The sequence below is a fragment of the Aotus nancymaae genome, unplaced genomic scaffold, assembly GCF_030222135.1.
Source record: "Aotus nancymaae isolate 86718 unplaced genomic scaffold, 86718_ANA_hifiasm-v0.15.2.pri h1tg000004l, whole genome shotgun sequence".
NCBI lineage: Eukaryota > Metazoa > Chordata > Mammalia > Primates > Aotidae > Aotus > Aotus nancymaae.
The window spans coordinates 50,149,985-50,177,687 of NW_026988415.1; the positions used below are offsets into that span (position 1 = coordinate 50,149,985).

The 27,703-nt window shown below is 35.2% G+C and overlaps 1 protein-coding gene across 4 annotated transcripts in view; it reads right to left on the reverse strand.

Annotated features, from left to right (window-relative positions):
- Positions 1-27,703, reverse strand: part of DIAPH2 (diaphanous related formin 2) — a 906,017-nt gene that overhangs the window by 836,854 nt on the left and 41,460 nt on the right. For 3 of the 4 annotated variants that reach the window (XM_064362651.1, XM_064362641.1, XM_064362648.1), the window contains exons 2-3: positions 20,095-20,127; positions 17,457-17,633 (exon numbers count right to left, since the gene is read on the reverse strand). In XM_064362651.1, the coding sequence (XP_064218721.1) occupies positions 17,457-17,633; positions 20,095-20,127 (210 nt within the window). The remainder of the gene's footprint in view (positions 1-17,456; positions 17,634-20,094; positions 20,128-27,703) is intronic. The other variant, XM_064362655.1, reaches the window with a different exon arrangement.

Sequence of the window (27,703 nt, forward strand, 5' to 3'; positions counted from 1 at the left end):
GTGAGCATTGATAAATTTCCACTTAAGAGCTTCAAAAGTGATTAATAAATATTAATAATTTCTATGTCTTAAAATACTAATCCATGCAGTGACTAACATTAAAAATCCTTTTTTGGGATACTTCACTATTATTTTTCACTCTAGATACCACAGTTTTGTGTAAATTGTACCATGCATTTATGGTTCACATCTCTACCTAGCCAGCTACTGAGCAGAAAGAAAAAATATTTTTAAAACTATTCCACAGGATAAATTGACAGTTTAAAGTATAGATGTACATGATATCTATGCTAACAAAGCTCTTTATTTACCTTGATAACAAACACACACACATAAACACACACAAAAAAAATAGTGTTTGGTATATGCTCCCTTAGGATTGCTATTATCTGGGAAAGCAAATATAATTTGCAAATTGGCAGGGACTATATAGCTGTAATATGTCACTGAAAAAAATTCACAAGAAGTTGTTAGATTTGGAAAACAAAAAAATAATCAGAAACATAGCTAGTTGTATTGCAGTAACAAACCTCACTCACTAGAGCGAAAAATATTCAGTTACAAGAACACATTGTTTTGAGGTTCAATAAACTTTAATTTGGTTGGAAATCTATCTTTATTTTGTGATATACACACACATAACACTTTCACTAGACAAATTGTTTTTCTTCGCTTTGAAATTCATGCTAATCCTTGTGACATATGAAGACACCCTTGACAGGGTCACAAAACCAAGTTTTGTGATTGTGCTTCAAAATGCAATACCAAGTGAAAAGTCAACCTACAGAATAGGTGAAAATGTTTACAAATTATATGTCTAATATAGATGTATACCCAGATATACAGAGAACTTTTACAACTCAATAATAAAAAGACGAAAACCCAATAACAAATAAGCAAAACACTTGAATAGGCATTTCTCTGAAGAAGATATAAATGGCCAATAAGCACAGGAAAAGATGTTTAATATCATTAGTAGAGAAATGCGAATCAAAACCACAATGAGATACTACTTCACTTCTACTAGGATAGCTAGAAAAAAAGATGAAAATAATAAATGTTGGCAACGAATTGAAGAAATTGGAACCCTCACACATTGTTGGTGGGAACGAGAAATGATACAACCACTTTGGAAAACAGTCTGGCAGTTCCTCCAAAAGTTAAACAGATTTATCTACCATACGACCCAGCTTACATACCCAAGAGAAATGAAAACGTATGTCCACACAAACACTTGTACACGAATGTTCATAGCACCATTATTGATAATAGCCAAGGAGTAGAAACAATCCAAACATCCATTAATCGATGAATGGATAAACAAAATGTGGCGTATCATACAATAAAATATTATTTAGCTCTAAAAAGGAATGAAGTCTTGATACATGCTATAACCTGGATGAATCTTGAAATCACATTATGCTAAGTGAAAGAAGCATCATAAAAGACCATGTATTCTATAATTCTATTCATATTAAATGTCCAAAATAGGCAAATTTATAGGGATGAAAAATAAATTAGAGGTTGCCAGAGCCAGGGGAGAAGAGTAGGGAGTTCTGGATTATGACTGATTATGGGTACGGTGTTTATGCGGTGATACAACTGTTCTGAACTTTTTTGTTGTGATAGTTTCACACTCTTTGAATATACAAAAAAAAAAAAAAAAAAAAATCTAAGAATTTGGCCAGGCATAGTGGCTCATGCCTATGATCCCAGCATTTTGGGAGGCCCAAGTGGGAGGATCACTTGAGCCCAGGAGTTCCAGGAGTTTGAAACCAGCCTGGGCAACATGGCAAGACCTTGCTTCTACAAAAATTCTTAAAAAATTAGCTGGACGTAGTGGTGTGTGTCTGCAGTCCCAGCTACTTAGGAGGATGAGGTGGGAGGGTTGTTTGAGCCCAGGAGTGAGCTATGTTCCTGTCACTGCACTCCAGCCTGGAAATCAGAGCAAGACCCTGTCTCCAAAAAAAAAAAAAAAAGAGAGAGAGAGAGAGAGAGAGAAAAGCACATTGTAAAAGGATGAATTTTATGGTATGTGAATCATATCTAATTTTTTTTAAGAAAAAAATCAGTATTTTTATCCCTTCACTCATACAGAAATTCTGAGCATTCTGTTTCTTTAATCAAAAAAAACTAATTGGCAAAGAACAGCATCAAAGTTATTTTAAAGATGTATATGTGAGAATGTGGAAGACAAAGAATCCTTAAAAGTAAACAAATTGCATCTATCTACTGAATAGTAACTTTGTTGACAGCAAAAATCTGTATTTGCAACCACTGCGGTGACTCCTATGATGATTCATTCATAGTCAATACCTATAAATTTTGTGTACATATACATGACCTCTCTTCCTAATTACCTGGATCACTGTCTCTATTCCCACTTTTCTATCAAGTGCTATTTCTCATTTGGATATTTTACTTGTTAATGACTTACTAGAAGGTAGAAGATATCTTTTTCCTCGCTCTCTCATAGGCTCTGGCATTGTTGAATCAAAGTAGAATCACAGAAAGTAGGTTGGATAGCACTTATAATGCGGTCCACAGATGCTCATCCATGTTCTGTATCTATTTCCTTTTTTTTTTTCTTTTTTTTTTGAGGTGGAGACTCGCTCTGTTGTCCAGGCTGGAGTGCAATAGTCCGATCTCGGCTCACTGCAACCTCTGCCTCCCAGGTTCAAGAGATTCTTGGGATTACAAGCACACACCATAGCACCCAGCTAATTTTTTTGTATTTTTAGAGACAGGGTTCCGCCATGTTGGTCAGGCTGGTCTCAAACTCCTGACCTCAAGTGATTCACCCACCTCAGCCTCCAAAGTGCTGGGATTACAACCGTGAGCCACCGTGCCCAGCCTCTGTATCTATTTCAACTGACAGGGAACTCCCTACCTCCTCGGGGAGCCCCACTCCTCTTAGGGGAGTTTAATTTTTGCCAAATTTTTCCTTTGATGACTGGACATGAAATATGTACACAAAATATTAATTGTGTGTTAAGGTGGGTGGTGTGACTTTATTTTTCTTCTCTACTTTTAAAATGTTGAATCACTTATTTACTGAACACATACTACACACCAGCAACTATGCCAGGCTATCTAATCTGGCAGACTGTTTTTATACTCAAATTAAATATTATTTATAGAGCACTTAGAACAATGCCTGATACTTAGTAAATGCTATATATGTTTGTTGAATAAATAATTTATGGTCTAGTAGGAACAAATAATTCTAACTGAGGCATATACTGGATTTGGAAACACAGAGGGCAGATGGAAAGGTCAGAGAAGTCTTCACCAAGTTGTGGGTCTCAAAGGATGAAAAAAAACCTGACTGGAAGGAGGGAAACCAGCCAGGAAACTCTAGTGGTCATCTGTCATTTTCCGCTACCCAACATCACTTGAACATGCCCTCTACAATTTAATACATCCTCACATTGTCAGCCCCACCTGACAAAGGTAGAATCTATAAAAACTACATTTGTCAGTCTCCCTTTTAACTAGAATGCAGACATGTGGCTTAGTCTCCACCAATAAAATACATGTAGAGGACATGTAGATTTAGAAGTGAACTATGTGAGGAAGCAGGCCACAAATAGGCCATCCATTTTGCTGATGTAGGTGGCAACAGAGGTGATGTTGTTACAGAACTGATGGCATTAGCTTGTCTTTTTCATTAAGACATTTTGATCAAATAGTTCTGGGGTAAGAGCTCCTTAATAGGAACTGTATTTCAGTTGTGTGGTTCTGGAAACTATTCCTATAATGTTATCTGGAGCGTGTTTCGGCAACTCTCTTAATTCAAGAACTTCCTAACATCCCCTAAAATTATATTGTATTTAAACCAGCCAGAGTGGATTTTTATGCTCAATAATTTGGGCTGAAGTAATTTAAGTGACTAGAGATAAGAGTCAAACTAAGAAGAAATGTCAGATTGGACAGAAGGAAATTAATTCAAGAGCCACATAAATGTTATTTGAAGACCACATTCTTTCTTTCAGGCTAAAGTATTCAACTTATCTTCATGTAAGACAGGCTGGTGTCCACATCTCTTCTCTCAAATACTGTGTGGTTTAACAAAAGCAAGGAAGGAAAGAACGTCCACCTCCCTCACCTTGAAATACTTACACCTCTATTAATTCAGCCTCTGATTTTATTATCTTACTGGCCAAGAACATCATTCTGCTGACTCATATTGTTTGTGTTTTCATCAAAAACCCTATGCTCTGTTCACATATGTTGGGCTATATCTCTATTGCCTAAAATAATTCTGGTTAAATTTCAGTCTCCTGTAAATGTGGTTATCATCAATCCGCATCCTCCAAGTAGAATCAACTCTGGAACACTGACAAGATTAAGTGCCTGTGTTTGTATACTTCACAGCCTGGCCTAAGAGTGTGGTAGTGCCACATTTGGCAGTCTCTAGGTAGAGTTTGCTCTGCTTCCAGTGACATTTCTACATTACTACGTACCCATTCAATTTTTAATGAAACACATTGCTGCTATCATGCCATCACAGTAGAATTATTTTGTAGGGAGGCAGGCAGGACAATAAGAGCAATGTAAGATTATACACCTCAGAGGAATGTTGTCAAGACTGAGTGTGATCACGCATGACAAGCCTGGTGTATATTAACTAGCTTTCAAAGAATGCTAGCTATTAGCATTATCGTCTCCCCAACCTCATCCTTTTAACCACTTTTCATCTTACCCCTTATGTTTTAATAATGCTAGGTTGTTTGTAGTTTTGCTACATAAACTGTGCCGTTACACACTAATTATTTTGTTCATGATGCTCTTCTCCCTGTCTGAAATATGGTCACCTTTACCATCCTCTCCATCTGTTAATGCCCATCCTTGCCCCCTCCAAATTCACATCTGGCTATTATACTGCAAGACCATACTCAACCACCAATTTTTCAGGAAGATTTCTCCTAAAGCACCTGATTTGAAAATAACTACTCTCATCCTGTTCTTCCATATTAATTCCTTATGTGGCACTTAACATTGAAATTATATGATAAATCTATCTCCTCTAAACTTGAAGCTAACTGAGAATAGGAACTTATTTATCTTTGTACTCGCAGTGAAGAGCATAATTCCTGGAATGCAGTAAACATTTAATAAACATTTGTTGAACCAATGTGATATATAATACCTTTTCTTTAAATATATTAACTTGCTTTAGAATCAGCAACAGTTTTTTATACTTATAAATTTGCTGCATAGGTTGATTGGAAATGGGTATCATTCATGTGAAGAGACCAAAATGACTCATTTTATTCTTGTAGAAATAAGATACATACTACTAATTAGGCAGCTAACACTTCCAAATCATTAACTCCAGATCTATAATACAATAATAAAGCTAAATACAGCAATATTCATAATTCAATATTAACTCTAAACAATGTAATTGAATATGAAACTATTTCTAAACACACTGATTTCTTATAGTATTCAAAACAAAAGCTAGCTTTTAACATGGTTAACATTTGATAGCTCTATAATACAGAGAAAAAATGCAGTATTTTGTAGTTTTAAAAAATGCTGTTTGAAGTCTAAATAATTGACCATTTATAATGTTTTTAAAGCCATATTTGTAAATACTAAACCATTTTTTAATCCTTCTTGTATTCATATGCCATGATACAATTTCCTATTACAGACAAATTCCTTCACTTCAGCAAGCATTGTATTCTTAAAGTTATCGCTGAGAACCCATATAAGAATAGGATCAAATGAGAAGGTCAAAAGTTGAACCAGCTGCCTATTCATTCATTTCTATTCTCACTGATTATTCTTCAATTCTCATTCATTCTTTAATTTTCTCAGCAATAATTAGAATCATGTTATATTCAAATCCAGTACCTTAGCAATACTTTGTAAACTTAATAAGTGTTTAGAAGCTTCTTTTGAATTTTCTTTCTTTAATAACAACTGATAAAAGGTACCATGGCATTAAGAGAAACACTTGGTAAAAGCAGCTGAAACAATACATGCAAAACAACATGGCAGGAAACTGAAGTACATTTCTTTATCAGCAAATATTGATGTATCAGAAGACACATATAAATCATTACTGAAAATTTACTAAAGCAAGTATTTAAAAAATTAGTGTGTGAGGTTTACTACATAGTTGGATAAAATTATCACCTTTTTAAAAACATCTCACCTTATAGTATTTGCTAGATTGTTTCTATATAATGACATCTAAAAACTACTTTTCTTTGAGTCACCAATAGAACAATTTAACAGAGAAAACATATTACCAAAATAAATGACTTATTTAATAAAAGGAGGATTTGTGGAAAATATATGAGGGAAGGATTCCTGAGTCAGGTTAACCCACACGTAAAATTCAAGGCCATTGCAAATAGTTGAAACTGAAGTACACAGAGTACTACAAAGAGTCAAAAACATTGTTCTTCTTTATAAAATAAAAGCAAGATATTTCAAATACAATAAAATATTTACAATATTTTGAAATAAGAAAGGAAGTTACCATGAAAACATTTTGTACCTTACAGAGGTATTTCTGGTTATTTCAAGATAACGTATTTTAAAACTGTTGAAATTAGCCAGGCACAGTGTCACACCTGTAATCTCAGCACTTTGGGAGGATGAGGCAGGTGGAACACTTGAGGTCAGGAGTTTGAGACCACCCTGGCTGACATGCCAAAACCCCATCTCTACTAAAAATACAAAAATTAGCTGGGCATGCTGGCAGGCATCTGTAATCCCAGCTACTGGAGAGACTGAGGCAGAAGAATCGCTTGAACCCAGGAGGCAGAGGTTGCAGTGAGCCGAGATCTCGCAGCTGCACTCCAGTCTGGGTTACAGAGTAATACTCTGTCTCAAAAAAAAAAAAAAACCTGTTGAAATTTAGCATGCCTTAGGCATTTTTCATTTATAAAAAGAAAATAAATTCCTTGATATTTTAACCATTAGGAAGAAAGTAACTCCTTTTCAAACCCATTTTACTGGAAAAGCCACACATTGACAGACCCAACTTCTAAGTCAGTCCCCTTCACCCCTGCTTGAATTATTCCCTTCTTCCTGGTATTAGATATACTGTCTGGAACAGGCATGAGTACACACACATGAGGATGAGGGTCTACACATTAAGAATGTAGAAGAAAAAATAAAAAGAGCCCATGTCCCCAGTGGTACTTGTTGAAGACCCATTTATTAAAGTCCATTTTGAATCCATTTATTTAGAAATACAGAAATGCAACACTCCAGACTAGTTGCAAGAATAACTGGCTGTCATCAAGTAAGACAAGAATTTACTAGTCATGGCTCAGCAGGAAATCTTTCCTTGATTCAGGGACTGGTCTGATAAAAGTTAATACAACAATTTAGTAAGTTGCTAACAGTACACTTGTTCCATTTGGACCTACAAATCTTTGTCAGATTTATGTTTCAATTATGACAGAAATTAAACCAAATATCAAAATAAAATGAACCTGGAGCTAAACTTTCTAATTACTGCCTATTTTTAAGCAAGACATTAAAAATGACATAGTGACACTGTTCTCACTAAAAAGTTATTAATCATGACAGCAAAGACTTTTGTATAATTAAGAAATAAACTCATTTTAAATTGTTTTAAAATCTTGTTCATGTTTTTCTCATTTTTACTGTGTCTATTTTATAATGTACATATTAATATTAGTATATACATGCAAGTGTATAATGTTTAAAATATATTGGTCTGGCGCAGTAGCTCACGCCTGTAATCCCAGCACTTTGGAAGGCCGAGGCGGCCGGATCACCTAAGGTCACGAGTTCAAGACCAGCTTGGCCAACATGGCAAAACCCCGTCTCTACTGAAAATACAAAATTAGCCGGCCATGGTGGCACGTGCCTGTAGTCCCAGCTACCCAAGAAGCTGAAGCAGGAGAATCTCTGGAACCCAGGTGGCAGAGGTTGCAGTGAGCCGAGATCGCACCACTACACTCCAGCCTAGGCAACAGAGCGAGACTCCGTCTCAAAAAAAATTACATATATATATATATATATATATATATACTTGCTCAAACATATATATATATATATTTTTTTTTCTCATGGGATAGGAAATAAAAGTTTTAGAGACTCTTGGACTAGTCCAGAGGTTGGGAAACTTCTTCTGTTAACTGCCAGACAGTAAATGTTTTAGGTTTTGCAGGTCATATAGTCTTTGTCTCAACTACTCAACTCTACTATAGCACAAAGGAGCTACAGACAGTACATAAACAAATGGGCATGGATATATTCAATAAAAATTTATTTGTGGACACTGAAATTTATATAACTTTCATGTGTCCTGAAACGGTCTTTTTTGTGTAACAATTTAAAAATATAAAAACCATTCTTAGCTAGCGGGTTATACAAAATAAAAACCTTGTGGCAGGGATAGTATCTTTGGCATCTTTATGTCTGCTGTACCTAACAAAGTATCTGGCATTCAGTAGAGAGTCGTCAAATAAACTTCACCATGACACAGAAATGTGTCTTTTCTTTTTCTTTTGTAACTCCACCTTATTACCCTTGCCAGAACATAAGCTCCTTGATGGTAGGGATTTTCTTTGAGTTGTTCACTGTTCTCTTCTCAGACCTTAAAACAGTACTGGACATATGGAAGGCATGAGACTTTGATGAACTAAATTGTTCAAATTTTAAGAATATTTAATGCCAAAAAATAAAGATGGATAATTCAGAAGTAACATTGGGTTTCACAGTGTATTTAGGTGGTATTCTGTGCTTCCATCCTGAGCCCCTGCACAGGGCTAAGTACCCAAAGTGGCCTATTCACAACTATTACAGGACTATGGAAATCATTTATTTACTTTTCTCCTTGAGTAAATGCTGAGCTCTCTGAGGGTAAGGAAGGTGTTGCATTCATCTTTACACTAACATGTAGCATCCTACCTGGCACATTGCACATATCAATAAACAGTGCTTAAATACACTCATGCAAATAAATACTAGTAGAATCCTTCAAAACAGAAGAAATGTTTTTGAAAGCATTTCTCTGTACAAACCAAGAACAAAGCCAGTGAATTGTGAAGTTTACCAGCAACAATCAGAATAAATTTGCAAACCTGGTTCTTTTAATTCCTCTTCCTGAAACTCCTATCCTATTCTTCCCTCAGTTGTGAACCTTTGGCCAACAGACACTGGGGCCTACTTGAGGGTGGAGGGTTGCAGGAGGGTGAGGACTGAAAAACTACCTATTGGGTACTATGCTTACTACCTAAATAACAAAATAATTTATACAGCAAACCCGTGACACACAATTTACCTACATAGCAAACCTGCATATGTACCCCTGAACCTAAAATCACTTTTTGGAAAATCATGTTTGGCAATAAAATTTAAAATTGACCCAGATTTAGTTACTTTTTAGATCTGTTTACTGGGTAAGTTTTGCTCCTCCTTTGTAAGCTCTTCAAGCGAGCTTTATAAGAAAATAAAACATGTTGTCCAGAAATGCTTTTGGCATTATCTCAGTCTAATGATATGGAGTAAAGATATTGCAAATGTAAATGCAACCTATGGAAATTATGCTGTCTAGACAATTACTGAGAATCTAATCATTTCTGACAACTATTTCCACGGCTTATTATAGATTTTAAGACCTAGTTTTCCAATAATTTATTTTGTGGTACCTTAACTATTAATTAAAATTACTTATGCTGAGGGCATGAAAAGATTCTTATCCAAGCTAACTTCTAAAAGACTAGGGTTCAGTGAGAAAGAAACCCATAATAGCAGTCAGTGGAGAACAAGGATGCTTGGGTTAATGTACAACACCTGGTGTTCAAACACAACTATTCTCTCTAATCAAAGAGTGAGAGAACACAAATTAAAAGCTTTGACATTACTTATGAGAGTTCTAGCAGATGGAATAATTTGGTATTTATTGTATATAACTACTATCATTAAATTATGACAAAAAAATGCAAAGTATATTAATATAAATTGCTGAATAGAAAAGAGTGTAAAACATCAAATTTGCATGTATAATCATTTATTAAACATTACCTTTAATAAATTAGGTTGAAATGAAATATGGCTAGAAGTTAATCATAAATCATCACTAGCCTCATCTTTTGCATAAGACAAACTATTTAATTACCTATATTAGAGCACAGTCCTTACTGACGTATCTGTGTGTTGCCAATGTAACCTGAACCTCCACTTGAGAGTTCCTTGTGCTAGCTAATAGAAATCAAATTCCAACTTAAACTCCCAAGAAGTTTCTATGGGTTTACTTTTTTAATCTTAAAATGAACATCTCCCCTCTCCCAACACTCCTCTCCCCAAAAAGAACTCTAATTGCATAATTCAGTCTAGATGAAAAGAAGTTATCACTATTAAGCATTTAACAGTCCCTAAGCAGTATACTCAATGTACAAAAACCAGCTCAGTCATTTTCTGTAAGCTCAAAGGTTATGACAACTTAAAATGAAGAGTTATTAAATTACAGCATTCTTAATTTCCTTACATTTAAAGTGGAATTGAGGAGATATTTTATCCAATCCTAATTAGAAGCAATACAAAATGCTTCTGATCAATATGAAAAGAATTATGAATATGAACCACTTTAGTTCAGTCATCTTTAAAAGTCACCAAATATAGGCTAGGTACAGTGTAACCCCAGAACTTTGGGAGGCCAAGTCAGGAGGACTGCTTGAGCCCAGGAGTTCGAGATCAGCCTGGGCAAAACAGCAAGACCCACATCTCTACGAAACAATGAAACAATTAGCCAGGCATGGTAGCACATGCCTACAGTCTCAGCTACTCAGGATGCTGAGGTGGGAGGATTGTGTGATCCCGGAAGGTCAAGGCCACAGTAAGCCACGATCGTACCACTGCACTATAGCCTAATGGAGAGCGTGAGATTCCATCTCAAAAATACAAGAAACAACAACAACAAAAATAGTTACCAATAATAATAACATGGAAGGAGTATTGTTGTCATCCTACTACCTTTACCCACTTGTGGAAGATTTGAAAACATGACTCTGGGTAGGGGAGGGGAACAAGAATCTTAAAGAACAAATGTGATTTACCCTATGCAGGTAATTGTAACAATCTTATAAGAGCAATGGTTTTAATTCTTGAAAATTTTAGTAAAAGAACCACTTCTCAATTTTCAATTAGTTGGTAACCATACTCTAAATACAAAATTCAGTTTTACAAACTATGAAAGACACACTCTTAATAAAGAGCTTATATTCTATAAAATAAACAATCATCAAGAAATTTCAAGGCCAGGCACATGGCTCAGGCCTATAATCCCAGCACTTTGAAGGCCAAGGCAGGAGGATTTCTTGAGCCTAGAAGTTTGAGACCAGCTTGGGCAACATGGCAAAACCTCATCTCCACAAAAAATTTAACAAAAAATCGTGTTTATTTGGCACATGCCTGTATTCTCAGATACTTGGGAGGCTGAGGTGGGAGGAGGGCTTGAGCTGAGGAGTTTGAGTCTGCTGTAACCCGTGATTGTGCCATGGCACTCCAACCTGGGCAACAGAGCTAGGCCCTGTCTCTAAATAACAAAATAAATAAATAAATATTTATTTCAAATTTGGAATTTTAAACTTTTCAGCCATAGTCATTGATAACATTACTCAGAAAGTCCCTTCATAATTGCATCATTGAATAAGCACAATACAAAAAGTGATGTACCAATTCATAGAATAGATGCCAGAGTCAATGAGACATTAGTAGTCTACTAATACACTACTAAAGTAAAACCAAACTATTCAGATCTTTCAGTTACCTGGACCCATTTCACTATTTTTCTTAGCTATGAAGAATCAAGTGATTTGTGAAATGATCTATTAGTAATTAAGTAAAAAGAGTTAATTTTAAAAAAAGTCTTGCAGTAATTTTAGATTTAGCTCAATTATCTATATCTACAAGCCTATCCAATGAGAACTGCTGTTGACAGATATGATCCTCAGGCATAACAACAGTTTCAATTTTCAGAGTAAGAAATGATTATATTTGAATATTGTCTTTTCTTATTTAAGTTTTAAATCAAAAGTTTCACCAACACATCATTACCCAGAAATTCTAAATAGTAAATTACAAGGCAATTTATTTCTTGTCAAGCATCTCATATATTAGTACTGTGTATAATGTTGTGCTATTTGCTGCAATTATTTAAAATGTTTTATACCTCAAGGTATGTTATCCTTAAATAAATACGTAGTACTGAGACCAAATGGTCTAAACCTTCATAGTTCTCTAAAGTCTAGAAAAGGCAATCAAGAGAAACAGCACAATAAATGGGTACCGTCAATAGACTCAAGAGAAGGAAGATTCTCATAAGAGCCATCAAATATGACAAGAACAGCTTTTACATTATTTGTACAAGGAAGGACACCCACAAGAAGTAAAATAAAAAAAGAGAAATTTTGTATCTGGAAGTCTACTTCTGTTTCAGAAACAGAACAACTTAAGTGCTTTCTCCCTATCAACTGTGATAATGACATTTTTAACAGTTTTCCATTGCTAGATTTTTGTACCCATTCTTTTCAATCAATGCTCTGTAAAAACAATTACAGACAATGTTCCATCATCAGTAGGAAATAATCCATCCCAGGTTGGCTTCACCTACCACTCTAATGTACCTCTGATTTGCCTTCTACTTCTCCTCAATATGTGTCCAAGAGAAATGTACTAATTTTATATTGAGCTTAAATGAAGCATTATTAAAGGTAGATGTTACAAAAATGTCAATGTTTTAGATTTTTGTGTACCTAAATGTAAGTTTCAGCTCAGCCACTTACTAGCTTAGTCAAGTTAATGAACCAATTTTCTTACCTCTCTCTAAGCTTCACTTTCCTTATCTGAAAATGGGGTATAACAATCTTACCTACTTTGTGGCACTGTTTTAAGGATCAACTGAAATAATAAATTTAAATGGTTTAGTTTCACACCTTAGCCGTAAGTATACAGTAGATGAAAACTACAGTTATTCATAATTTGTTCACTGTAAGGTTATTACAGTCAAACTAAGATAATATAGAAAATATGTAATATTCAGGGTATAAGTAGACTTCTCTCAAAGAAGAGATATAACCTTTAAAGTTTTCAGTTAAACTTTGGGTTGTTACTTTTAATCAAACCATATTTTCTGATATCTTATTATACTGCCATTTAAAAACATATGTCCATTTATAAATGTTTTAATTGACAGATAAAATTGTATGTATTTAGCACGTACAACATGATGTTTTGAAGTATATACTCATTGTAGAATGACTAAATCTAGCTAATTAATATGTGCATTATCTCACACGGTTGTCATTTTTGTGGTGAGAACACTTTACATCTACTGTTAGAATTTTTCAAAAATACAATAGTCACCAAATTGTATAATAAATCTCCTGTAGTTATACCTCTATCTAACTGAAATTTTGTATCCTTTGACCACTATCTCCCCAACCTACTCCCTCTCCCCACTGCCCAAATACCCCGGCCCCTGGTAACCACCATTCTACTCTCTACTTCGTTTTTTCTTTTTTTTTTTTTTTGTATATGTATACATCATATATATGCGTATCTTTATTTTTTTTATTTTTTTTAATTATACTACTCTTTACTTCTATGAAATCAACATTTTTAGATTCCACATAGGAATGAGATCATGTGGTATTTATCTTTCTATACCTAACATATTTCACTTAACATAATGCAAATTTGAAGACACCAATGAGATATGACTTCACATCTTTTAGAACAGCCATTATTGAAGACAAAAGACAACAACTGTTGGCCAGGATGTGGAGAAAAGGGAACTTGTATACATTGTTGGTGGGAATGTAAATTAGTACAGTCACTATGATAAATAGCATGGAGGTTCCTTAAAAAAATAAAAATAGGGCCAGGCGCGGTGGTTCACGCCTGTAATCCCAGCACTTTGGGAGGCCGAGGCAGGTGGATCATGAGGTCAGGAGTTCAAGACCAGTCTGGTCAAAATGGTGATACCTCGTCTCTACTAAAAATACAAAAATTAGCCGGGCATGGTGGTGGGCACCTGTAATCCTAGCTACTCGGGAGATTGAAGCAGAGAATTGCTTGAACCTGGGAGGCAGAGGTTGCTGCGTGCTGAGATCAAGCCACTGCATTCCAGCCTGGGCAACAGAGCGAGACTCTCAAAAAATAAAAATATAAATATAACTACCATATGATCCAGCAATCCCACTACTAGATATAAATAAGTTTTTAATATCTGCATATACAAGTCTATAACATTTGAGTATGTGGGTCACATAATAACATAAAAGAGATTCATCAAATAAAATTATAATACAATATGATAGTACCTGAAAAATATATTTTTTTAATATCCTATTTCAAAATTCCCATGGAAGAAAAAAATTCCCATTAGGGAAAATGTGACACAAAGTTGTACAGTTCTTTAAATCACATTAATGAATCCAACAAGCAAATCTTTTTTTTTTAAACATCGCATTTAAACAGGAAATAGTAATTTTCTGATGAAACATTAGGATATTCAAACCACAAAGTGGAAATGTACAAAGTTTGAAAAACACTGTAAATCTTGTACATAAATTTAAAAATTAAAGACTAACATAAATGGGCCAGGTATGGTGGCTTGGGCCTGTAATCCCAACACTTTGGGAGGCCAAGGTGGGCAGATCACCTGAGGTCAGGAGTTCAAGACCAGCTTGGCCATGGTGAAACCCCTGTCTCTACTAAAAAAATACAAAAATTAGCCAGGTGTGGTGGCATGTGCCTGTAATCCCTGCTACTTGGGAGGCTGAGGCATGAGAATCGTTTGAACCTGGGAGATGGAGGTTGCAGTGAGCCAAGATTGCACCACTGCACTGAAGCCTGGGTGACAGAATGAGACTCCATCTCAAAAAAAAAAACACAAACTATAGAAACTGGAAGCAGTGCATCTAAATAAAATTACTGTGAGGGGCTTTGCTTCAAAGGAGAGTAAATAAATGGAGTGATAACAAGCAAGAGAGAAAGGGTCAAGCGAAGGTTTTTGAAAAATGGGACAGTATGTTTATATACTCAGAATGGTAGGAGAGAGAAGAGAAAATTATTGAGCAGTATCTGTGAGTAAGTGAAAAGGAATGCTAACTTATACACAAGTAGAAGAATGGGGAAATGAAAATTTCAACTACGGTGATAGTAGTAAGACAGATATGTGAATACAGATACTAAAAGGTAAATGTGGTGGTGGGAGCCTGTGGAAGTTCTCTTCTGAATGCTTCAATTTACTCAGTAAATTAAGCAGCAAGGTCATCAGCAAAAGAATAAAGATGGGGAAGAGTTCTGAGTTTTGAGCAGCAAAGCAAAGGTGTGAAAGGCATCTAGGAGCATAGTTGAAGGAACAGAGTAGGGACATATAAAATGATTCTCTGAAAACATAAAGGCCCATCTGGGGCTTCAGAAAAGAACTCTGTGTCCAAATCATAGGGTGATACTGGATTGGAATAGGTAAAACCTGGAGGATGGGAGGAAGACCAGTTAGGAGGCTATTTTAGCAGCCACAAGAAATAACTAGAGAGGGTAACATCTAAAGTAGGGCAAGAACAGCTGGAGGCTGACTGAGGACACAGATATAAGTTATTACAAAAGCAAAACCAATGGGATTTGGCAAGAAATTAGAAGTGAATGGGATAATCAATGAAGGGAAGATGGCCCTGTAACGCTGAGTGTAAGAGAACTGAGTAGGGCAATGCCATAGATGAACTCAGAGAACTATTTCAATACCGCAAAAGGTGTTAACCAAATTGTCAGCAGCTTAAAGCAATGATTATAATTTTTATGTAAAGAGAAGAAAGATTCAAAAACATTAACAGTGTTAATAGTCTCAAGGAATGTTTCTGTGTTCGTTGTTGTCATCATTGCTTTCAGTGATTAAGGACACCAGGGTGATAAACTGAGGGGTATCTAGGTGATCAAGAAATACTAGCAATTAAAGACACAACAGGGTTTATTTGATAATGGAAACGAATGCCACAAACATTCTGAATGACCCCAAAGTCCAAGTTTTTAACCACAACACAATACATGCTCTGTAAAATTAAGGGTCTTGGAAAGGTAGTGTAAATTGTATGGCTTCCAAGGAAAATTTCAGAGTTAAAGACCTTAGAGGTGGAATTATTCTAAAGGATGACACAGTCCCAGGTATAGTCATAGGTATAATTAGCTAAATATATAAAGGTAAATGTCAGAGTTTAGGAAACAAGGAACTAAGAGCAAAAGCATGTATTGAATGGGTTATTAGCATAATATTTGAAGTCACCAAAATGAACAGAAAGGGAAAAGGACAAAAGTATAGCCAGGAAGGTCAAGGAAGGTCAGCAGATAACAGACTTCAAAAGAGAAAAGGTTGTTGAAAGATGGTTTAAAGAAGATAGCATGAAAGGAGCAGCAGGAAAAAGGGTGCATCACAGAAGCAGGAAGAAGAGTTGGAGGGTAAAAATGTCAGGACTTGCTTCAGGGGAATAGCCAAAATGCCAGTTGTGGCTAGATGGAAGGAATAGTCAAGGAAAATTTTAAAGATAAAGGGAAATTTTGCTTGGATTCATTCAACAACTACCAACAAATATTTATTAAAGGCCTACTAACTCTTCTAGGTGCAGGAGATAAATCATGAAGGTAAGGGAAGAGGTGATAACAAGATGTTCCACAGTGGGCACAGTAGGGTCTAGATTTCATTGATTCTTAACCTTTTATTTTGATGTAAGGCGACCTTTGAAACTCCTGTGGACTCTTAACTACAGATAAATAGACAACCACAAAAAATGTATAGTAACATGTGGGATATAATTTTGAATGAATAAATCACCAATCAAGATCTCTAGCTCTTCTCTGGTCAAATTAACCAATGTAATGTTTAATGCCTCATTTCCCCGCTCTCCTGCCATAAACTTCTGAATATTCAAAATACTGTATTCATTACCTAATATAGGAAATTATTTAGGCCACAAGCTATAAAACATAGAAAAAATGCTAGAAAATATAGGTTGTGTGAATGTTGCTAATAGAACAAACTTAGATGAATTAATTTTTCTGTCCCTTCTATTGTTACTCTCTACCCTCCCAACTCTATTTCATATACCCAACAAGAGACCTTGTGCTGTTTTCAGCAAAGTGGACTTAGGCCTCTTTTGCTTTATAGAAACACACACACAAATCAGTTCATTGAAAAATTGATTCAATGTCCTAGAGACTACTAAATAGTAGAAAACAAAGATAAATAAAACTGCTTCTACTTTTAGGAGCTCACAGTGGAAGAGACAGACAGGTAAGGATATTTTTGCCAAGAAAAAAGAAAAAAAAAACAGACAATTTTGCCAATAGTTTTGTTATATCAAGTTTCTGGTCTTTTCACAAACACACCTACTTAAAACTCTGTGCTATTCTGGGCACACACTTTTTAAAATTACATCAAAATTAGGGGTCTAACTTACCATCATTTTTTCAAAGAGATCCAATACTTCCTTTTCTGACAAATTCAAAGATCGTTCATCATATAATGGCTGAGCTGCGGGAAACTCACTCATCGCGACTTGAGAATCAATAGGATGTTGAATAAGAGGTTTTTCTTTTTTGACAGTAGATTTTCTAAAACTTGTAATTCGGTCACGCTGCAAACAAAAATAAATAAATAAAAAGCCCTGAGAAAAAGATCAAGAACCACTAACATGAAGAACATCAAAATGGTACTTAGTATAATATACATCACTATTGTCTTTTGACAAAATATTATTTTAAGCAGCAAGCTCCAGTTAGAGATTGTACTACTTTGAAAACTTGAAGTAGCTCTTCAGCCTCAGAACTCTGGGGGTGAAAAGTATTCTTCAAAAGTAAAACTTAGTCCCTTGTCATTTTTGTTTTGCACAGTAAATATGTGGAAAAAAGGCTCGGATCAAAGTCCTGTTGGTTGTTTGAGTGAGAATGTGTTTTTGTTGGCAACTTTAGAAAAAAGAGAAAGAAACTAAAAAGAGCTACTGATATCCAATTCTAAGAGAAAATTATGGTAATATTTTTCTCCTTCAAAGTTGCAAAAATTGTGACAAGTATATTTGAACAATTTGTCAGTGTAGCAGTAGAAGGGTTAAGAGCATGGACTCTGAAAACAGATTACTTCGGTTTCAGTCCAAGCTCTGCCATTTACTAGCTGAGTAACCCTGTGAAAGTTACTTGGTCTCTCTCTGTTTCCTTATCTCTAAAACAGGGATAATGACATTACTTACTCCATAGGGTTATTGTGAAATTTAAATAAGTTAATATGTTTATTGCACTTAGCTGCTATTTATTATTATTACTATTATTATTTTCCCCCAGCTTTTTCTTCCCTAAAATTTGGGACCAATGACAAAGCAAAACAAAGATAAAAACATCACCTTTTCTATTTACTGGAAATATAACAAACAAATTTCTTATTCCTACAAATATTATTATTATGAACTTGCTGTTTTATGGATATTGACTTTGAACCATTGATTCTATGTAAAATCTCTAATAATTAGCTTGCTATAAACTGAGTTAATGACTTCAGTTGCATGTAAATGGGATATTCTATTTTAAACCACAAAACATGAGACATCAAAAATTAGTAATGTGCATAAAACTAAATGCAACTCAGTTTTATTATGGTTTCTGTTAGGAAGCACATGCATACCATCAAGCTCACATTAAACAAGCAGACATGTTAAATATCAGTACACTGCATCTTCACTGCCATGTTACCAGAATCCTTATATAATTACTTCAACAATACAAAAAGCATCACAGAAGTTATTACCATAGCTTATGTAAAATTATGTGAACTCCTCATTAACAAGCATACCTTTTATTTTATTGTCAAAGAATACTTTATAAAAACTAAAAGGTATACTTTGAAAGAAACATGAGCAGTTTTAAGCAGCTTATTTAGGATTACAAAAGTGATTTGAGTACATGGTTGCTTACAAAGAGATTATATAAATCATAATATTTTAGAGCTGAGAAGAAACTTGAAAAATAATCTAAACCAATTCCCTCATTTCACAGAGAAGGTGACTTTCCTAAATCCACCAGCCCCTAGTTCCCATCCCAGTCTTCACATTAACTTAAGATTCATTTCTTCTAATCATCATGAACTATATTTTCACATTTTCTTTTAACTTTTTGAGGGAAATTAAATTGGTTTAGTTATACAGTATATCTTCAAACAACTCAAGAGAAAAGTTAAGTAATCCCAAATAAGCTGAGGATATATCCAATAATCAAATTTCACTAAAAAATATAGTGGACGTGAAAGCATTTAAATATGCAACTGACCATTAAATCAACATATCTCTTCTCCTTTCCCATCACATAATATTTACTTTTGCAGTATTAGCCTTTTTACTGAGTAGCATTAATAACATATATATTTGATCTTCTACTGTGACATTCAGTTTATCTAAAAAGTTAGCTTTTGATTTCAGCTATACTTTGGTAAGAAAAATGTAGTTAAGCCACATACCTTCATCTCTTTTGAGCCCTAAGAATACTTTATATTATTTGTAGATAGGTAATTTCACATAGAAAAAACTGATAATGCTCAAAATACCATTTTTATAGTTTAACTATAAAAGGGTATATTTAAATTTTGAGCCCATAACTTTTAATAAGATATACTATGATAAATTCAGCTTTAAAATATTGGTTTTTAAATTCAGTAGCACACATCTGACCAACATAATGAACTTAATTTCCTTTCTAACGGAAATTAATTTCCTCCAACATTAATGTTTAATATATTTGCAATTTATTTGGCCATCAAAAAAGGAAGCATCTGGGTTTTCCAGAATCTAGATTCACATGGCAATTTTAAAAAACATTTGGTTAAGGTAAATATCAGGATGATGATATCAAAATTCTGTTGGGATCTCATATAATTGTTTCTATTAATATTCGTAAAGGAATTCACTCTATTGACAATTAATTCCATTCTTCTATACTTTGTAAATACCCAGACATTTCATATCTTACATATATCAATGCTTTTATGTCCACCTATTTTAATAAAAAGGCAACATGCATAAGTAATGTAATAGCATGCTGCTAAGACCATCTTACCACATCATCTGCCAAAGTTTTTATTTGAATGTTCTATTAAAACCAAAAAGAAACAAACAAAAAGAAGAAATGCCAATCAGATAAGAGAAATTCATAGATCAAACAAGAAAATAATTTAATAATTTTCATTTTTATTAACTGTAAACAGTCAAAAAGAACCAGAACGTTCAAACATATAAACAATACATTCTTTAAAGAAAAAAAAAAAGTTTTTAATGATTAAAAATGAAGGTTTGGCGAAGGTGTATTCATTTGTTTTTAAATATGGCTCCCAAGGTCCCAAATGAGATCTAGATCAGACGTCACTACCATAGTGCTGATATGTGAGAAAAGACACAACAAAATCATATGCTCTGGCAAGTTATATAGAAGTTTGGAAATGAATCTTCAGGCTTTTAAGATACTTAAATTTAAAAAACAACAACATGTACAATAGGAAAAACGTCACATTTAACAGGAATGAAATATAATGAAACAGTGTGGCCTAAGAACTGTGTTACTCCTGATGGATATTTAAAGGACACTTTTATAAAGATTTTAAATAAAACTGAACCTATTTTGAAAAAATATTCTTATAAACATATTACAAATATTTTAATAAAATATTCTAAATAAAATTAAACTTATTTGAACATAAAATTGAACATATATGACACCATTATTTGAAGAATTTGAGTACAGTAATACTAAAGCAATACCTAACAATGTAGTAATCTTCCATGATTCAGAAGATAGCTCAAGACCTCACAATAACATACGATAAGCATGAAATATAGTTCTTATTATAAACATGTTGAAGTACCACTTAGGGGTGTGATTAGGAAAGAACCAGATTTTTTTTTTTTTTTTTTTTGAGACAGAGTCTCGCTCTGTTGTCCAGGCTGGAGTGCAGTGGCATAGTCTTGGCTCACTGCAACTTCTGTCTCCCAGGTTCAAGCAATTCTCATGCCTCAGCCTCCTGAGTACCTGGGATTACAGGCACCCACAACCATGCCCGGCTAATTTCGAACTCCTGACCTCATGATCCGCCTGCCTCGGCCTCCCAAAGTGCTGGGATTACAGGTATGAGCCACCGAGGCAGGCCAAGAACCAGATTTTTAAAATTGTCTGTTAGAAATTGAATTTAATGTTCTGCCAGATCCTATACATTTATTTCGTACAACAGAAACTGAATAATGTGTATCAACTTGGTCAGGCACACTAAAAAAATAGGGTCTTCTCACTGTGGGGAGGATATTCCATTATGTTTTAGGTAAATGAAAATTGCTTGGTCTCAGGATCTCAAAAAACTGTCTTTAAATACCACCAATCCAAAGCTGTTAAAGACCATCCTCCCCAGATCAGCTGAGGAAAATATACTATTCTATGTATAACTCTTTACTATTTTTAATCCATTGATTACCTCAGGGATCTAAACTTCTAATCTCTGTACCATGTCTTCATCACATCCTGCTGACACAAACCCCAACCAATCTTTACTGCCTAGGAAAAAAGTTGGGATTATTTATATCAGAACTGAAACCACCTTAAGAAGGATGAATTTACCCTGCAACTCTCTCTACCAGGTATTTTCTCCTTAATTTTTCTAGTGGGTTATAGAAAACTGTTTTAAACAAATGGCCAGCTTCATGATTTCCTGCAATACCAAATCAGAGAGAAAATGACAAAGTATCGAAAGTGCCTCAACTAACCCTGCTACCACCCCAACGTGTGCCTGTCCCCCTGGGTTTTTGAGACAGATTATACAGTTCTTCATGCAACCACTGCTTTCCTTTTCTTCCCACCTTTTGGGGTTATAAACTCCAGGCTGGAAACCCATCTATATCTACAAAGCAAGAATATAAATTAAGGGAAAATACTATTTGCTTTAGTCAAATTATCTAAGGTAAGGTACATATGTCTAAAATGTTTTAAATCTGTATCTCAATTGAATACATGTTGACAGTTTAATCATGGGAGACAGACACAAGAAAAAAAGCATTGCTAGCAATATTTGCACTTGGTCTTATGGGACGAGACTGAAGTCTTCTCTTCCCCTCACTACTCTTCTTTGGAATTAACATACTTTTTGTCTATATTAAACCACAAAGTATAGAGGTAGAAACTATTCAAGTTAGATGGAATTTGAGATAATCTAGTAAAAGCCTCTCATTTTACAAACAAGAGACTAACATTTGTTACTGGCTCCACCTGCATTCGACGGGTCTAGGTTTAAGACATCCACATCATGTTATTCTCCTTCCTCTCCTTCATTTCCAATAGCCAAGCAGCTATCCAGTCCCAGGATAATCATTCTGCAGTCTGCAAAGATGTGGTGGAATCCACCACCAGCTCTCAATTAGATTTCTGTAGTGACTTCCTAATCTACCTCCTTGCTTCCACCTTTGCTCTCCTACAGTTAATTTTGAACACAGCTGACAAAGTGACACTGTGAATACTGAAGTCATATCATGTCACTCCTTGGCTCAACACTTTCCAAGGGCTCTATTTTCCCTCCTAGTGCAAGTCAAAGTCATTACAGTGGCCTACAAGGCCCTACTGATCTGTACACTCTCCATATCCCTCTGACTTTATCTCCTACTACTGTCCCTTCATTCCCCCAGCTCCAGTCACACTGATCACCTCACAGCTCCCCAATGAGGCAATAAGCCACATGCCCTGGCTCTTCTCTCTGCCTGGAATGCTCTTTTTCCATGGTCCATATGGCTTACTCCCTCACCCCGCTTCCAAGGTTTTGCTCAGTGAAGCTACCCTGTCTGTCCTATTTCAAATGGAAACATCCGCCTCCCTCTACACATTCCTGGCACTCCTGATCAAGTTTTAGCATGTTCTAACATAGTTTATAATTTACTTCATTATCGTTATCTTGGTCTGTTTTTCCAACAAAAAACATGTAAGCTCCACAAGGACAGGGATTTCTGCCCATCTCATTTAGGGATGTACTCCTAATGCCTAAAGCAGTGTTTGACACATTGAGGCTCAATTATGAGTATGAATGACTCTCATACTCCCTCCTGTTCATAAATATTCAATTCCTCCTGACTACCTATAAAGATGTATATCCTTAATATGGAATTTAAAGCCCTGTATGATTCAGCTCTAGGCTACCTTCTACTTCTTCTCTTATGACCCCTATTCTATAGAAAACAAAATTTAAAATCCTCTTTCCCAATGCATACTCCTATGATGTCCTGTTTGTGCCCCTACTGTTCCCTTTGATCTGGAATGTCCATTTTGCGGTATACATTTCTAATTCTAGAGCTGCCCTTGAATTGAAAGTTTAGTTGTTGATAAACCAAATGTGGACCCCTGGTCAAAATACTAGAGAAGGACTGTGCTTTGTTTTATTCTTAAAGAACTTTTTGTTCCTAACAGGCATCTTCAAGAATGATAGAGTACCCTAAGGCACATAGGAAATTACACTTATGTAAAAAATTATCCTAATTACCTGTGATAGAGAAACAAAGAAAAACACTCTGCTCCTGATTTCTTGATTTGTAAATTTCATTCAACTAGAGTGGACAACCTGTATAAATGCATACATTTAATATGGATATTTTCTCAGATTTCCCTCATGTAAAAATCTGCTTTCATAAATACAATACTACCATTTAAAGCTCTTCATTATAACTGTTCAGAAAAAAAGAACAAATATGGTCTACTGTAAAAGAAAATCTTTAAGCAGATATGAAGAGGCTGAATTTCAGAAGGGGTAATTTTTAGCCATTTACATTAAAAATGCCATGAAATCATTGTATCAGTTAAGATTCAATGATCTGCAAACAAAATTAAATCATTTCTGCTACACAATTATCTTTTTATATTAGTCAAAAAAGAAAGGTATAAAAGGACTCGAGAATAACAACAGAAACACCAAAAAAATTTTTTCATTTATAATGATGCTCTTCAGGTGCAAGCTCTCAAATTTCATTTATGCAGGTGGGTGTATCTCTCTAACATCACTTGCAAGTAAACATAGATTTTACTTCTGTGTACAAACTACAGAGCTACTATGGAGTTAAAAAAAATCAGAAACAAAAATGACCCCCCCAAAAATCTTTATTAGAGTCATACTCCTGAATTAAAAGCACTGATTAAAGTCATTTTAGTAAGTTTGTATTATGCAAATCTAATGATCATGCTCATTACAATGGGGGCATATTGTACCAATACGTATAGTGACCATATATTTTCATTAAAATCAACTCTGGAAAAGCAATAAGATTATGATTAGTCAAGCAATCAGAGTTTATTAAACTTCATTTATGATCAGCTATATTAAACATAACTTAGTATAGTATTATATGAGTATTATATAATTATACAAGTATCACTCCAGACTCTCAACCCCTTAAGACTAAGAGAAATGGCTGACTTACTTATAAATTCTAATGCTGAAGTTGTGATTGCAATGCAAGAGTCATTATTGTAAGAAAATTAAGTTTTAATTTTCTCAATCAGGGAGAAATTAACAAAAACAGCAAGATGTAAAGATTCAACTCTCTTATTGCTAATGTTACATGGTAGGTAATACAATGTTTTATAAACATCGTGCAATTACTCTGCTACCACAGAAATTAGACAACTAAATTGCATATAATTCAAAAGTCTCGCCACCAACTAAAACACGTATCTGTACTATTTGACTATTTTCTTTTCTTTTAAAGAAAATGAGTAAGTTGGCCACTACAATAGAGATGAAGGGTCGACTCATTACCTGCCTTAAGTTTCTTGCGCTCCAAGAATAGCAGGTGCAATAGGACACAAAAAACAACCTTCACTTCAGCTGAACAAATATTTAAGCATCTACTATGCACCTGTTCAATACTAGGCACAGGGAATACAGTGGTAAACAAGGTAAGCATGCTCTCTTCCTTTAAGGAGGTTACACTCTAGTTGAAGATCAGAGGAGTGAAAGAACAATCATAATATAAAGCTTCTGAGAGCTCTGATATGGTAATACCCTATTATAATCTTCATATATTTTCCACGTCAGAAAGGACCTTGAGAAAGGTAATCAACATCAACCACTGATTCAGGGCTTGATTTCTCTCGACGATATTCCTGCCCAATCCCCATTCAGATCAGCAGCAGTCACAGAGGGAAGTAGTTACTATTCAAAGGCCTGCCTCGCAACTTTTCAGATCCTATACTCATTCCTGAACTTTAAAAACCAGTAAGACCAATCCAAACTACTCAAGGCCAATCACCTGGTAACTAAGCTGAACATTCTGTTTAGGTATTCAAACACTGTATTATAAAGATACTTTGAGTACCTCTCAGTTGTGTTTAATTTCACCAAGAAAGCTATGTCTAATTTTATTTTAAGAACTAAGCTCAATGTACAGGTTTGAGTCTAAGATGACCTTTCAGAAAACAAATTTTCGCTTTTGCAATCATTGAACTATTTACTGTGTGTACTTAAAATTATTCCCTAACATTCTTTCATCTCCTTTCTAACAGTAAGGGTCATTTTCAGACACCTACACTTCATCTTAAGCACGCTACTCCTCTATCACCATTAGCATTTAAGATTAGATGCTAGATCAAGTGGTGGTGCGAGGCACTGGGGATTTAGAGAGATATGGCCCTGCCCTCGAAGCACAAAAGCCTAGTAGTTGAGAAGATGAAGTTACAGATATTAAGTTCCAATTCTCCACCTTACTCTGCCATTGTTAACATCCTGAACTGTCCATTTCATCATTTTAGTAGAGCAATATTTTTATATTTTTGTGACCATAAGCACACCATCTCAGAAGTACTGTCAAATCAAAATTCTCAAATTTTAACCCACCAGAGTTCTTTGCTATTACAAATCAAAATTCGTTCCACCATTTTTATGGCAAGAAAAAAAATCCTTTTGAGATTTTCTTCTCAAGATGCTCTTTCAATTTATAAAGAACAAAATATTTATCTATAACAGATCAAATATGACATCCCTGTATAGGGTTTCAGTTTTCTTCACGAAGCAAAAGACTTTGTTACTTCACTGGATAACTTTGATCAATCTGTCATAGTAAGTTATGCGCAATCTTAAATGAATTGTCTTGCCATAAAGCTCAATCTTGAACCGCCAGGAAGGGTGACTATGACATGGGAATCCAGCAGTCTCTGTGTGACAAACCTGATCAGCTTCAGGACTAAGGGAAAATGGTTCAGGAAATATGTCTGCCACTTAGGTCTTTAAAAATATTCACACTAATGAATTGGAGGAAGTCACTTGGTGCCTGAATTAAGCAGAAACAATTGCAGGAATAATTCAGCTTTTAGAGTAGTAGCATCCTCTGCAGGTATAGAAAGAATGTTTGTTTGCTTTATACAGTGAAAGAAAAATATCTTGGGCCTCTTCAAGCTGGGAACCGCCTCTCATTCTATTCTAATTCATCCCTCTGCTCACAGAGACAGATGCATACTCTGATTGCCTCTTTTGAAAATACTTATCAGAAACTCAAAAGAATGCAACCATCTGACTCCCACCTACCTGTGACCTGGAAGCCCCCGCGGGGGGGTGGGGGGGGCAGGGGGGTACTTTGAGTTGTCTCCGCATTTCTGGATCGAACTAATGTACTTCTTACACATATTGATTGATCCCTCATGTCTCCCTAAAATTTATAAAACCAATCTGTGCCCTGACCACCTTCTCGGGCACATGTCATCAGGACTTGCTGAGGCTGTGTCACAGGCACATCCTCAACCTTGGCAAAATAAACTTTCTAAATTAACTGAGACCTGTCTCAAAGTTTGGGGGTGCACAATATTCAACCATTTCAAATGGAAAAAAAAAATTGTTTGGACATAAAAGTTCTTCTTTCTTAGTCTATGAATAAAAAGCAACAGAAATGAAACAGCTAGCTTTACCCAAATACAAACATTTCCAAACCCAACACAGTACTTTGTACATAACAGATACCATTAGATCAATTATTTAGCCAAGTAGTGTTCTATATTTAATAAATAGATTTTTACCTTCTCTGTCAAAAAAGGACAAATTTCTCAACCAAATCTTAATCAAGCACTCATTTTATGCCCAACATTTTATGGCTCATAGAACTTTGAGGATTCTTCCCTTAAGGCATTTACAGTCTAACTAGGGAGTAAAAACTAATCATATAGGCCGGGCACAGTGGCTCACACCTGTAATACCAGCACTTTGGGAAGCTGAGGCAGGTGGATCGCCTGAGGTCAGGCATTCAAGATCAGCCTGACCAACTTGGTGAAACCCTGTCTCTGCTAAAAATACAAACATTAGCTGGGCATAGTGGCAGGTGCCTGTAGTCCCAGCTACTTGGGAGGCTGAGGCAGGAGAATTGCTTGAACCCAGGAGGCAGAAGTGGGAGTGAGCCAAGATCAAGCTATTGCACTCCAGCCTGGGCGACAGAGTAAGACTCCGTCTCCAAAAAAAAAAAAAACTAACTAACCATATAAAAACAAAAATAACCAAATGCTAAACTATGAGTTTCTCAAATATGTAGCTTCTCCTTCTCCCAAGGCACTATCCTCCTGTCTTATCTTCACAGCATTAACTGCTATCTGAAATGATACTGTTCATTTATTTACTTGTTTGTGTTCTACCTTCTAGAAAACAAGTTCCCTAACACTAGAGAACTTA